At 40.1% G+C, this 13,788-nt stretch overlaps 1 protein-coding gene across 1 annotated transcript in view; it reads left to right on the plus strand.

Annotated features, from left to right (window-relative positions):
* Positions 1-13,788, plus strand: part of LAMA3 (laminin subunit alpha 3) — a 124,112-nt gene that overhangs the window by 91,740 nt on the left and 18,584 nt on the right. Inside the window, exons 44-57 of the mRNA XM_075706040.1 lie at positions 479-559; positions 1,965-2,071; positions 4,731-4,781; positions 5,172-5,323; positions 5,858-5,968; positions 6,068-6,179; positions 6,737-6,904; positions 8,066-8,262; positions 9,685-9,801; positions 10,358-10,512; positions 11,847-11,988; positions 12,583-12,682; positions 13,073-13,189; positions 13,273-13,452. Coding sequence (XP_075562155.1) covers positions 479-559; positions 1,965-2,071; positions 4,731-4,781; positions 5,172-5,323; positions 5,858-5,968; positions 6,068-6,179; positions 6,737-6,904; positions 8,066-8,262; positions 9,685-9,801; positions 10,358-10,512; positions 11,847-11,988; positions 12,583-12,682; positions 13,073-13,189; positions 13,273-13,452 — 1,790 coding nt within the window. The remainder of the gene's footprint in view (positions 1-478; positions 560-1,964; positions 2,072-4,730; positions 4,782-5,171; positions 5,324-5,857; positions 5,969-6,067; positions 6,180-6,736; positions 6,905-8,065; positions 8,263-9,684; positions 9,802-10,357; positions 10,513-11,846; positions 11,989-12,582; positions 12,683-13,072; positions 13,190-13,272; positions 13,453-13,788) is intronic.

Consider the following 13,788-nt stretch of genomic DNA (forward strand, 5'->3'; position numbering starts at 1 on the left):
TATTCTGCCTTGGTTAAAAAAAAAAAACCAACCCAAAGCAATATTAGCTATATGAAAATATCCTCTAATGTTTCCATCCATTAAAAAAAAAAAGCTACCCAAACAGGAGCAAATGTTGTCTCACATAGGCTATTGATTTTTGCCTAGTAAGATAAAATAGCTATCCAGACTTGTTTTATTTTACAACATCTTTATTAACGTTTATTTTAGGCATTCCTTTGGGTAGTGAACTATTATACTCAGTCCAGAGGGCTAGGAAATTATTATTTTTTAGTCTAAGGAAAGAATTTAGAGGAAAAATATGAAACGTCAAAGAATTAGTCACAGCAATTTATCTAGAGGCAATTAAATTAGTCAAGAAGTAATTTAGTGGTATAAAAACTTCTAAATCTGAAAGTCATTTAACTGAGCTTAGCCTCTAGAGTGTAAAGCGTATTTGATGACATGCTCACAATAATATTTTTGCTTCTTCTCAAAGATTTGCAACTGGCTGTGTGGCAAATGGCGAAAAAATTCAGTGTCTCTGCAAAGAAGGCTATACTGGAGTTCGTTGTGAACGGTAAGTGACTTGTTTCTCAAGACCAAGGTTTTTGAGAGGCACCATAAAAGGAGGTGTGTCTGTATTGGATAATATATGGTTGTATGTATATGCATAGTATGCACACACTTAGGGAGTTTCTATTTGTGTAAACAGCTGCTGTTGTGTGGTGCTATAGTGTAATTCTAGATGTAAACCCAACATTCCCTGAAGAAATGTAAACAATTCTCCACAGCCTATTTAGTGACTACGCAGTTTTTACCAAAAAGAGAAGTGTCAGCCTCTTTGCCTAAGTGCCCTGTGCCTTATCCTGCACTCTTTCTGATAATAATGACTCCCACTTACTTTGTCCCTTTTCGAGTTAAAAACATTTTCCTGTTTTCTCCAGTGTACCTGCCAGTGCTTCAGTGTTCGTAGTTATCCAGCAGCAATCACATTAACCCCATACCCTTCATCCCAAATCATTCTGATGTGCTCCACAGGTGGAGCGTACAAATGTAACGCTGAAGCCATCTCTTTTGCTGTAAGATTGCAGTAGTTTGGCAAAGCACAAGAGGAACAGCATGGCAGTGTCAGGCAGGCAGAGGAAGCAATTTCACTGAGTTTCAAATCCGGGGGAATTTACGTGTAACGGAGTGGTGTTGTCTGGTTTGGAAACTTGAGGCCAATAAGTCATGATGTCTCACCTGAAGACAGTACCTCCAGTAGTACATTGTCTTGTGCTTCAAGACTGTTACCTCTGACATCTAAGCTGCAGGTTCTAGACAGATCTTCTCTTCCAGATCTGCCTGTACCTCAGCTGCTCATCATGGCCCTTTAATCACACATTACCGCCCCTATAGATCTTACAACAGAGTGACTCCTAGGCGTATTAGCTAGCCAGTCTGGACAATATATCTTACCTATAAAATAATTAGGGATCACTCACACAGACTGCTTTGCTGGCAGATGGCAAGAGGAGGTATCACCCAGCAGAAAGGTGATAATGTCATTCAGTGCCATTGCTGTTTGAAATCTCAACATGTGCTTGCAGTGTGATCCTCCTCAATATGTGTTTTCTGGTGGGATCACAGACCAGAATGGTGTGGTTTGCTGGGTTAAGCTTGTCAAATTCTCTACATATGTATGTATGTATCTGTGTGCATTGTGTTTTTTCAGATTAAGTGAATTATTCCTATACGAGCATTGTGGGAGTTCTTTTATTTTTAGAAAAAATTTCTGCAGTACTTGGAAAGATATTTTTAGCATAGTGCAGAGGATACTGTAAACCAAAAATACACCCTTTTTGTCTAAGTCAAGACATGAAATCAAAAGTTCTTGAAAGTTTCTTCAGGAGAATAACTGGGATTTTTTTGTCAAGGGAAAGTATATTTCACAAACGTAGCTTCAAATACTTAATGAAAATTATTTGTATCTCTTTATCTAGCTGTGCTCCAGGATATTTTGGAAATCCACAAAAATATGGAGGCTACTGTCAGAAATGTCATTGTAATAATAATGGTCAGCTGGCTAGCTGCGACCGCCTGACTGGAGGTACGTGAGGGCCTATGAACATGGAAGGGAGCATTGTTTTCTCTCTGGGAAGCACAGAAGGAAGGTACTTAGATTAGCTGAACTGAAGGAAAGATGTAGAGTTACAGGAAATGCAGACCATTTTTAACAAAAAGTAAGGTTTCCTAAAACGTAACACCATGGTGATACAAGGGCTGTCCTGAGTAGTCGAGTTCACCCTTGTAAGCCATTTCATCATGTATTTCCCTTCATAAATACTATCAATTTGATTTGGTTTTTCTGTTCCACGGGTATGTTTTTAAATGCATTATGGTTCGTCTTCTGACATGGTTAAATCATAGCCTGCCAGCCTGTGTTATGGGCTTATGAAACTGAGCAGTCTCAATATGCCTTTTTAAAATGTATTTGGGACAGACCAGTGACATCTTCAGAATCTGCATCAGGCACTGCCATCTTAGGTGTCCAAGCTAACTGTGTTTACAGTGGAAGTTAGGACCTGAGTCAGGAGGCTGTTTTATAAATCCTGCTATACACCATTCTGCCAAGACACCCTTGATATTCCCAGTATTAGTCACACATGTACTACACTACTAGTAAGCTCTTATAAGACTGTTAAGCTGCTGACATATGTTTGCTTTATCTCTTATAATTCTGAAGTGAAGGGCCTGAGCCTACATTCCTCAGTCTTTACCTCAATTCACTTCAATCCCTTGGGATACTCATTTCTATTCAGAAACACATAGACTGCTGCTCCTGAAAAAGACCTTGATTCTCCCATATTTTCATTCCCCAATAAAATTACACTTCTCTTTCCCTGTAGGCAGCTTTTCCTCCTCAGATGTTAGTAAAGTGTCAAACTAATAGCTCCTAGTATTTCCATGCTCTTCATTTCCCTTCACTGCTCTTCATACTGCATTCAAATGACTGCCAGGGATCACCTTATCTTTCCTTGGTCACAGAAATTAGACAACCAGCAAGTGGGGTGAACTGCACTTGGCAGCTGGTGCAATTTTTCAATAGCTAGTTCTCATTTCATATTTCATCACTGAAGTAATACATCTTTATTATATTTATACCTTGTGTGGAACAGATCCAAGCAGTGTTTGATGTTTTGTCATTCCTTTCTTTTTGAGGCAAGAGTTTGCTAAGGCAAACTAAACCATAGGCCAAAATTCAACAAGCCAGTTTGTTTTCAGTTTGTCTCCAACTATATAGTCTCATCAGCTGTCTCTTTATCTGCATTAGGAATAAAACCCTCTGTGATCATTAGCACAGCATGTTCTAGCAGGTTTCTTGTGCGTGATGTTCGGCACTTGGCCAGACTTTTTCATTTCACCATTTCTTGGCTGATGTTGTTTGTGCACAAGCTGTAATAATAGTTTTATTTAATTGGTACCTCACAGTGACAGCTGAAATGTGCCTGGTGTTAGCTGCATTACACAACAGCAGAACTGCATGGGTATTTGAATTTTGGAATAATTTCCTTAGTTCTCTTACAAATATATTCTTTGTGATTTGTCTCCTTTTGGCAGCAGCGCTCACTACCAATCCCATTTTACTTCCTGATGACTTAATGTGCAAGGACCAAAGGAAATGGCACAGCTAGGCAGTTTGTTCCAGGCTGTTTCATGCTGCTGTTAAAGTTCAGGTCCAGTTTTATCACTGTAACATCTCAGAGTTGCAAGCTGGTTTTGACGCTTGCCAGCAGCAGCCTATACCCCAACTGCATCCTTTTCCTTTGGAGTAAAAGACATGCACATCCCTTTTAATTTTCAAGAGGAGATGAGAGCTTGGCAGTAGGACCAAGTCTGTAAAAGGGACTTGGGCATGAAGACAGGGAGATTCCTGTCCTATATGAGGGCATTTTTAGGAGCCAGTTCCTCTCCTGCCTCCTAGAAGTTAGGATCCCAGGATCTTACAATCCCACATGCACCTGGAGAGTGTTAAGCTTCTTATAATGGGGTTTGTAAAACAAACAAACAAACAAAACAAAACAGCACACTGGACAGGCAGTCACTTCTGCTAGCTTGTTGGAAAGTCTGAGGGTAATGTTTGTTATATACCACCTGTATCTGTGGTCCGAGCCCCATGCCTTGGGTTACATACAGTGCCTCCTTCCATGCATACACTGTGGATTTCTCTCAAGCTTGATTAATCCCTTAATCTTGCAAGCAGTGACAGGTATGAAGGAAGGCCAAAAACATTTCTCAGTTCCTTGTGGGTAAGACATCCTTTAGGGAATCAGAATCTGTGGTTTGAACGTGGATGCTAAAGCAGATAAAGGGGTTTGAACCGATGTCCTGGGTAAAATGCTTTAACAATATAGTCTTGGCTCTAATCCCGGTGGTGTTACTCTAGGCAAATTCTAGCAAGACATTCAGCATGCTTGATGTGAGAGCCTCCTGCTGCTACCCAAGTAGCATATATTGGGGGAGGGTTACAGTCAGTTTTCTTGGAGGGATGAAAAAGGTGTTGATCTCAGCAAGGCATAAATGAGAGCTGAATGTTTTGGCATCCTCAGGCCTTCTGGGCATTTCAGCTTGTTCACAGTGGGTATGGGTTTATGAAAGGGCAGCACTATGTTTTAATGGCTGCCAACCACAAAAAGTGAGGGCAAAAATGCAATAGTAGTATTTCCATAAAAAAACTTTGGTTACTGATGACAGTCTTGTGATTTCAGAATGTTTCAATAATGAACCAAAAGATGTGGATCCCAATGAAGATTGTGACTGTAAGTAGTAAAATAGAACTGCACTTAGACTGCCTTCTGCTGGCTTTGGATACATACTGATGACTCTTTTAAGGGTGTCAGAGTTTAAAAAGGACTGGAGGTGCTCTGTAATGAATCTTTTCAAAGCAAACATTCAACCAAACACTTGGAAAAATGATAAAAGAGGTGGTTAGCTAGCCAGATGTAAATGGGGCCTCCTCCTTACTTCTGGCTTTGGTCACTCTCCTTAATACTGTGGGCTTTGTTGTTGCCTTTGTTCTTCAGGTGGCACCAAGTGACAAGCATCAAAGCGTTCCCATTGCACCTCATTTATTAATGTACTCAGTGAAATGTTCTTTGCACCAAATATCAGTAATATGTGTTGTTTCCCTTTGTTCATGCTCCCTCCAGCTTGCGATAGCTGTGTAATTACACTGCTGAAGGATTTGAGCACAATAGGTGATGAGCTTCAGCTGATTAAGTCTCGGCTGCAAAATGTCCATACGAGTACCCACACACTGGAGCAGATGAGACGTCTGGAAACACGCATCAAGGACTTAAAGGTAGGCACACATAAACAGAAAAGTGGATTTCAGATTAAGTGGGTAAGAGCTGAACCTGGGAACTTATGCCATCTTTTTGTCAGCTTGCAAGGAAACGTACATCAACTTTTTATTTCAAATACCAGATGCTGATAGCACTGGGCTTCACCTGTTATAAGACAGCCATTGTTTCCATGTCATGCTCTGAAAGAGAATCAGTATCTGCTTTTTCTGAGGCCTGCTCACGTTGAAAGCTATATCTCTGAGGTTTCCCTATAGCACTTTTTCCAGCACTTCATGTCTCTGCATTACCAACAAACCCCAACATTCCAATTGCCAATACCAAAATTCATCCAAAAAATCTTTTCTTTGGTCGGAATAGCAGTTGTTATACTCACAGATAAAAAAGCCCAGGTTTTGGGCAGCAATTGGTCAGCCTTCGTGTCAGTAATGCTGCTTTTATTTACCTTGGGTAAAGATCTAACCCAGTGATTTTTTGCTTTTTGTCTCCTCTGTATGGGTGATTTATTGGATTTTTTTTTTCTTTCTTTTCAGGTCTTATTGAACAATTACCGTTCTGTTGTTCATAATCAGGGTTCAAAGGCAGATGAGTTGGAGACAGAATTCAGTAACCTAAATTATGAAATAAATGCTCTCCAGGAAAAGGTGACTTACCAAATCAATTTAAAAATACACATCTCTTGACTACATGTTGGCATGCTGTATCCAGATATTTTTAATCTAATCAGTTTTTTCCCTTGCTAGGCTGAAATGAACTACAAAGCAGCTGAGATATTATTTAATAATTTTGGCCAAACTCATCAGAAAGGAAAGGATTTGGTTTCGCGAATACAAATAGTTGTCAACAATATACAAGGTAAAAATAGTTTCTAGCTCCATAACATGTTTTGTTTTATGGAATCTTTTCAGTTTGTTTCCAGTATGCTTAATTAAGCATGAGAGGTTTTCTTAGAAAACAACTTCATGAATCAGAATTTAGACATAGCTGTGGAATTCACTCTTCCTATTAGAAATCTAATATATAATGTTAGTTTAGGAGCCTATCTTCCCTGTATAGTGAACGGGGACAGAGAAGCTTTACACAGGGACATTTAGGGCAAATTGACTATCCTGACTTTAGTGTGACTTTAGTCTGGGTTGCTGTCACAGGCTTTTCTAAGTTAGAAGCTTAAAATTTTTGCTGTGAACTTGGTCATTTGGGACAAACTTCAAGCCCGATGCCACCTTACTAGCCCTGGTTGTGTGACATAGGATACTTTCAGCTTAATACAATTAATGCAAAATGGATCTGCTTCATTAAGGAATTCAGGAATAGGCATGCCTTTTTCAGAAGAGAGACCGGGCCTCTCATTTGTGTCTTTTGCATAGGCTTAAGTGCATCCTCTCTTTGACTTTGACAGTACTTTTTTTCAGTGCTCTTGGAACAAATAGCTGGTACAAATGCAGAAGGTAACAACTTGCCCTTGGGAGATGCTGCCAAAGAACTGGCCGAAGCTCAACGCATGATGACAGAGATGCGAAAACGCAACTTTGGCCAACTTCAAGCAGAAGCAGAGAAGGAGAGAACAGAAGCTCAGCTGTGTAAGGGATTGTTCTCTCAGCTTCTTACTCTCTAGAAAGATCAATCTTAAATCTGAAGCATTATTGATTGTTTGGGATGGAGTGCAGGGAGGGGCATTTTGCAATGTATCCCTGGGATCTGTAGTGGTCATTAGTCAACAAGAAAGTGGTAGTTAGGAGGGGATTTAAAGGCATTTTTAGTTTGTTATGGAAAAAACTGAGTTGAGCTGGGGAAAATAACTTTAATAACTCTTTAATAGCTCTTTAATAACTAGATGAATCTCAGTAAAATAAAGACATAGCCAATCATAATAATACTATGCAGCACTTGGCTCTATTATAATATATAGGCTATGGCAAATGCAGCTATTTTAGAGGATTACACACGTAATTTAACAAGAGATTTTGAGAAACTGCTACACTAGTCCAAGGGCCAGATCATACAAGGATAAGGAAGTTCAGAAGTTCTAGTTGCACTAGTTACACTCCCTTTTACGTTCTCTGCATGTGACTGGGACATTCAGAACCCTGGTTCCAGACATTAGAGACAGCAAGAACAGCAAAGTCACAGGCTTATCTCCTAACCAGGGGCATAGTTGAGAAATGTGAAAGACCTTACGAATTAAACTAATTTCCCCTAACTTTGGACTTTGATACCTCCCTTTGAATAACTCTTCTGTATCCTATCTTGTAGGCAGTGAAATGGGCACTCTTAAGAGTGTGATTCATTTGACCTCTTTTATATTTCTACCTTCTTTGAGATTAAATGTGCCCATATCTCTCCATTGATTACAGAGGAAGCTTTGATGACTAGCGTAGATGTAGATGTCTACATTGTAGATGAAATTGTTGATGAAATTGTGTTAGTTCCATATAAAAAAAAGAAAAAAGATTCAGTATTTGCAGATCATCTTCATCCTTACTTAATTTAGAAATAGCCAAATAAATGTTTTACTGTGCTCTGTGTCTGCAGCAGCAAACTTGCGAGTAGATTTGATCCAGTGAGATGCTGAATAGCGTCTCTGCTGTAGTAACACTGAAATAAGGGCTGTAAAAGATGCTCAGTATTTCACACAACCACAGCTTTCTTATCCTAATTGTCAAAGATTCCTTCCTTTTGAAGGAAGTTTGTTCTGGTTTCCTTCTCTGAACAAAACTTTTCTTTCTGGTCCCGATCTGCAGTACTGGCACGTATTAAGAATGCACTACAAAAGTACCACCAAGAAAATAATGGGCTTATTAAAATTGTGAGGGATTCATTGAATGAATATGAATCCAAAATCACTGACCTTCGTGAAGCTCTCAATGAGGCGACAGCACAAATCAAGCAGGCTGAAAACTTAAGCAGAGATAATGGAGTTCTGTTGGAAGACATTAAGGTAATGTCGGGGTTCGGGAGAAGAAAGTTAAACCTTAGGAGATACGAAGTGCTTTTGATTGCTGTTTTTGACCTTGCAAAGCCAAGCAGCACTAATTATTTAGATTTTCTCCAAGGTCTCTTTCCATCTTTTGATGTATGTATGGACAGGTATAAATGTAGTCCACTCCCACTTGTGGCCTCTTTATGTGACCAAGATATAGCTCTGATGAGAGCTATAAGGAAGGAGATTCTCTGCCTAGCCCTTCTCTTCAGCTGCCACCAGCCTTTTTGTTTCCTATTCTAGATCAGATTCCTGATGCTGATGTACTTTTCGTAGTAAGTTCCTTCAAGTATTTGGCCTTAACAGCCAGGAAAGATGGGAGCATTTACATGTGCAATACTGTTAAATTATTTGGGGTTAATATTCTACAGAACTGCTTCTGAGGTCTCATCAGAAAGGTGACAAGAAACAGCTGTCATTCCTGAGCAGTGCTTGATTTTTAGAGCTGGTGAAATAGTACAAGAAATAAGGGTGTGCTGCAGGACCCATTCTTTCAAATTAATTGCAGTTTTGCTGAAATGGATCACTGTTTTAGCACACTGACGTCCATCCAGTTCGCTAACACTGCTTGAAAAAAGAACTTCTACATTCAACTGTCCTTTTCAATATTTAATCGTACCTTTATGTGCATGGACTGTACAATACATGTGCCACATAAGTATGCACAGTTGTGTTAAAAGATGGATCCATCTGTACAAATTGTAACTCTCCTGATACAATTCTCTGGTAGAGAGAGATTGGACACGTTACAATGATAGAAACCCAACTGAAGAGAGCTAACACATCCTTACCTGCAACACCACTTGTCTGGCTGTGTTTGTGGTGTGCGTTACCGTAGAGCTATGCTTTGGATTGTCACAGGGCTGCTCCAGACCAAGGAGCTTCATTCATTTTCCCCCCAGAGCTTTCAAGAGGATAAGGGGGGCAGGTTTCACAGCCCCTTTCTGGTGACATTGCCAGATGAAGGGATAGTATAATCATTTTACTTCTGCCTTTGAGAGAACAGAAAAGTTCAGGGTAGTTACCAGGGAGCTGGTTTTAAAGTTTCCAGATTTGAAGTTTCCAGGTTTGAGAGATCAGACACTTGGATGGTCTGTCCTGGCAGTTCATCTCAACTGACCCACACTACTTTTACTTTGTCTGAGCTCTAATAACTGAACTACAGTAGCCTGCTGCCCAGCTGTATGCTCTAGTACTGCAGACTCCTGAGTCTTCTCTCTTCTACTCACTAGGATAGCATTAGTCCCTAAACACTATAGGCATCTGATTAACTCAGCTATAGTACCTTTGGTAAATACTACTGCAAGCTAGATTAAGCAGATGTGGTTTTCCCTGGCTCTCATTTTTAACCCAATCACATGTTTTTCAACCTTCCCTCAGAAACGGATTGAGGAGACAAATGTACAACAGAAGAGTATCTTGGATATTCTGAGCTCTGCCCGATCTTCCCTGACGCAAGCTAACAGTGTACTCAGATTATTGCAGAAGAGCAAAGAGGTATAGTTAACCTTCTTAAGTTAAGGTTAAAAACCCCAAAATCTTGCTGTCACTGTAATGGGTAGCATAGCTCAGTGGCTAGGACACGAGGCTTATCTGAGCCTCCCAAAAAGGGAAGAATCTCACAGCCCCTCCTACATGCAAGAGGAGCCTGCCTGCACAGGTTTTGGTAAGAGAAGCTTATTGAAGGTGGTGATGTGTCCGAGGAAGACACTGAACTGCAGATATCTGTATTTGGGAGAATATCTGTGAGAAATACCGTAAATTATTGTGCTATTCTTGTATTTCTTTCTAGGAAATTGGTTTCAGCCACTGTCAGAGACAGTATGCTGGGCTAGAAGGGCCTTTGGTCTGACTCAGTACAGCAGGGTTTGTTTTTACGTAATGGGTCTAGAAGCATAATGTAATGACTAGCAGTTGTTTCCAGAATAAGTTGGAAGGGAATGGTTTTCCCTTTGGTCTCCTCAGGTGCAAGGTACATGTAACACTGAAGGAGACAAGGACAAAATCAAACATGTATGAATACAAATAAAATTTTATCCTTATAAACCCGTAGGAATATGAAAGCCTGGCTGCTCAGCTGGATGGAGCGAGGAAGGATATGAATGAAAAGCTGACAAATCACTCCTTATCAGCAAGCAAAGAACCGTTGGTGGTGAGGGCTGAGGAACATGCCAAATCTTTGCAAGACTTGGCAAAACAACTGGAAGAGTATGTTGCTATTCCTTGAAATGAGCAGTTTTTGTACATAACATCCATGGTTGCAATGCTCTGTCTGTAACTTCATTGGTTAATGACCATTTGCAAAGTTAGAAAGAAATTTGGTTTGTCTTTTTCTGCTTCTTCATGATGTACAGATGTTTTCTTTTCCTTTTTTTCCCCACAAACCAGGTCTTCCTGTATTTTTCCTGGGTTTTTTTTTCCCCCAGAAGTGGAGACTCCCATAATATGGCTTTATATTACTGCATTAACGCTTCATTAGAAAATCCTCATGTACAGAGTGGGAAGATGTTTAGAATATATTTTTGTAGTGTTATTTCCTGTACTCATACTCAGGGATACCTTTGTGATATCAATGAATTGGGGCAGATAACTGGAAGAAATGTTGTCTTGGCAGAGTCTTCAGCCATGCCTCTTTAGCATTAGTGAGAAAAAGAATTCCTATAGTTTTCTCATCCTTCGAGGAATCTTCTAGAAAGATGAGAAACTTGCTATGAATCAAGTGTTTCTCTCTCCATTACTTGTACTTTACCTTGGAATTATGAGTGAGGTTTTGGAGGCCTTCTATGGCACATCAGGACAAAATGAAAAAAGTGAAACCCTGATTTATTTTTGCCTGTGCAAATGGTTTGCATTTTGTCATTACACCAACTAGAAACTCTCAAAAGTTAAATTCCAAATTACCTAATTCAGCTGGAAAATTCTTGGTTTTAAAAAAAAAAAAAAACATTAACTTTTTGTTAGATTTCCGTGTGATTTTTTTCAATTAAGGAGACACTCTTCTCACAAATACAAGGCAGCTAATACTGGGCAGCTGCATAGCTCATGGGGAGTGGGTACAAGAGATTTTGTCTGTTGTTTCTGATTCCAGAGCTGCTGTGCTTGTTCTTGGGGAAGAGCTCAAGGGTCGTGTAGTTGCTCCATCCTGCGCTCCATCTGCTGCTCCTGTAGGATGCTGAAGCAGCCAGAGATTATCTGGAAGCTGCAGTTCTCTGAACTGAAGTGTATTTGGGGCCTGTGATGGAGGTGGCTTACTGACCTTGTGCCTTAGTGAATTCTCATGATCTTAATCATTTAAAGACTGCTTTGGAGACCCCGGGTTGTCCTTTTCCAAGCACCTGAACTTATCACATCTTCTGAAGAATCTTTTCATATTGGTCTGCCTCTAAGTTTGATATTTTTGCAGAATGAAATTACAGATCTAACTGAAAAACATTTTCTGTATTGGCATTAACTAGAAAATACTGAGTTCTGGTGGATCCAGAATACTTCTCATAGGCCACAGTCTTTGCAGAAGGCTGCATTTTTCACCCTGTTTCCCACAGAATAAAGAACAGTGCCAGGAAGGACGAGTTGGTAGGCTGTGCTGTGGAAGCTTCTACTGCCTATGACAATATTATTAATGCCATCAAAGCGGCAGAGGAAGCAGCCAACAAAGCTGGGAAGGCAGCTGACTCAGCTTTATCGGTAAGTACCCAGAAGTGGCCAAATGATGGTAAACTTGTTACAACTAGATTTTTTTTTTAACTCTCAGAGAGGCACCAAAGAAAGACCTGTGTGTCTTGGCATGCCTTATTTGTCTGTGGCCATTATATGAGCTGATATTCTGCACGTTCATGAATTAGTCTTGGTTCAGCACTAAACAGGCTAGTTACTGCCTTTCCAATGAGGCTGTCCATATGAATACTAACTGTTCCTTTCAGTGCAAAATAAAGAGATCTGCATAAGGTAAGCCCAGTAATCACTGAAGGTGATTTCAGGTATTCTCTTTTACTTTTCAGTAGTAATACCCACAAGCTCTTCAGCAGAGGAGTAGTATCTAACAGCTGTGCGCTAGTAATTTCTTCCAAATGCCCCAAAATCTATCAAAATTTTGCTAAAGACCAAGGCTGTATTATGATTAAATTAATCTTCATAATTTTTATTTAAGGTGGTGTTCTTCACATGAAATCTCTGCCCTTGTATAGTTGTTTTTTTAAACTGGATTGGGCTATCTCTTTTAGTCTTTCAATTTTAGTATAATTGTTAAAGCAGTCTTACAATATGTGCTTCTATTACCAGACTGTGAAGAGAGAAGACCTGTCAGGAAAAGCTGCAACCTTAAAAAGCGAGAGCAGTATGCTCTTGAATCAGGCACAGGGGACTCAAAGGACATTGCAAGGTACTGAGAAAGAAAGTGATAGTACAAATGTTGGCACAGCATGACAAGCTTTCATTGAACCATGAATTTTCACAGTTCATCAAAGCTCTGAAGCACATATTTAACCAGAAGATGCTAGTTCCATTACAATGGGACATCTTGTGATGGGTATTTCCAATGGCAAAAAGGCGAGAACGTGGATTTCATGCCTCTGCTATGCTATACACCTTTGCAGTACTCCTGTCCAGCAAATCCTTAGCCTTGTACTTGTTTTGCAGTGTAATGATCATTCAATGCTCACTGGCAACATGAGCTGTGTAAGAGTGCAGACTGGTGCTGCCACACCCCCTGTCCAACAGACGAGGTGGTATTTCTGTTTAAAATTCATACAGGACATTCACTGTTTTGCAGCTATTGGTCCAACTCTTGAAGACATAAAGCAAAGACTTGATGTCACTGATGGAAAGAAGAATACACTGCAAAGTGATCTTGTCACTCTTCAAAATAATCTCAGTGGGATAAATAGAGGTCAGTTACTTACTGATCACTTCTGTTTTGCCTCTTTCATCTATTACTGTAAGAATCCGCACATGCATTTGTGTGTGTTTCAGATGACATCAACAGCATCATCATCAGTGCAAACAACACGGTAAAAAGTGCCAAAGAAGTCACAACTAAAGTATTGGATGACCTGCGCCCAATTCAAGGAGATGTGGAAAAAATGAAGAGTACCTATGGAAGCACACAGAGTGCTGGCTTCAGTAAAGCATTGATGGAGGCAAACAATTCAGGTAGGTGTTGTATTTGCTGTTGCAGGTGCTATCTGAGACCTGCAAAGTCACTGTTGGTGAACACAGTCAGTTTTGCAGCAGAAATTCTAGTCATCAAAAAGTTAGGCACCTAGCCTAAGCTAGTATTCTGAGCTTCCTTTATTGCCAGTGGAAAGGGATGGGTACAGCAGAAGGTGATTCAGGCCATCCTGTCGTATGCGTTAAAAGCTGATACAATGACTAGTCTCTAAAGACTTGGAGGCCAGTGAACAGCAGGGTACCCCAGGGTTCAGTACTGGGTCTGATCCCATTTAACATCTTCATTCATGATCTGGATGATGGGGCAGAGCATACCCT

The sequence above is a fragment of the Pelecanus crispus genome, chromosome 2 (genome assembly GCF_030463565.1).
Source record: "Pelecanus crispus isolate bPelCri1 chromosome 2, bPelCri1.pri, whole genome shotgun sequence".
Classification (NCBI taxonomy): Eukaryota; Metazoa; Chordata; class Aves; order Pelecaniformes; family Pelecanidae; genus Pelecanus; species Pelecanus crispus.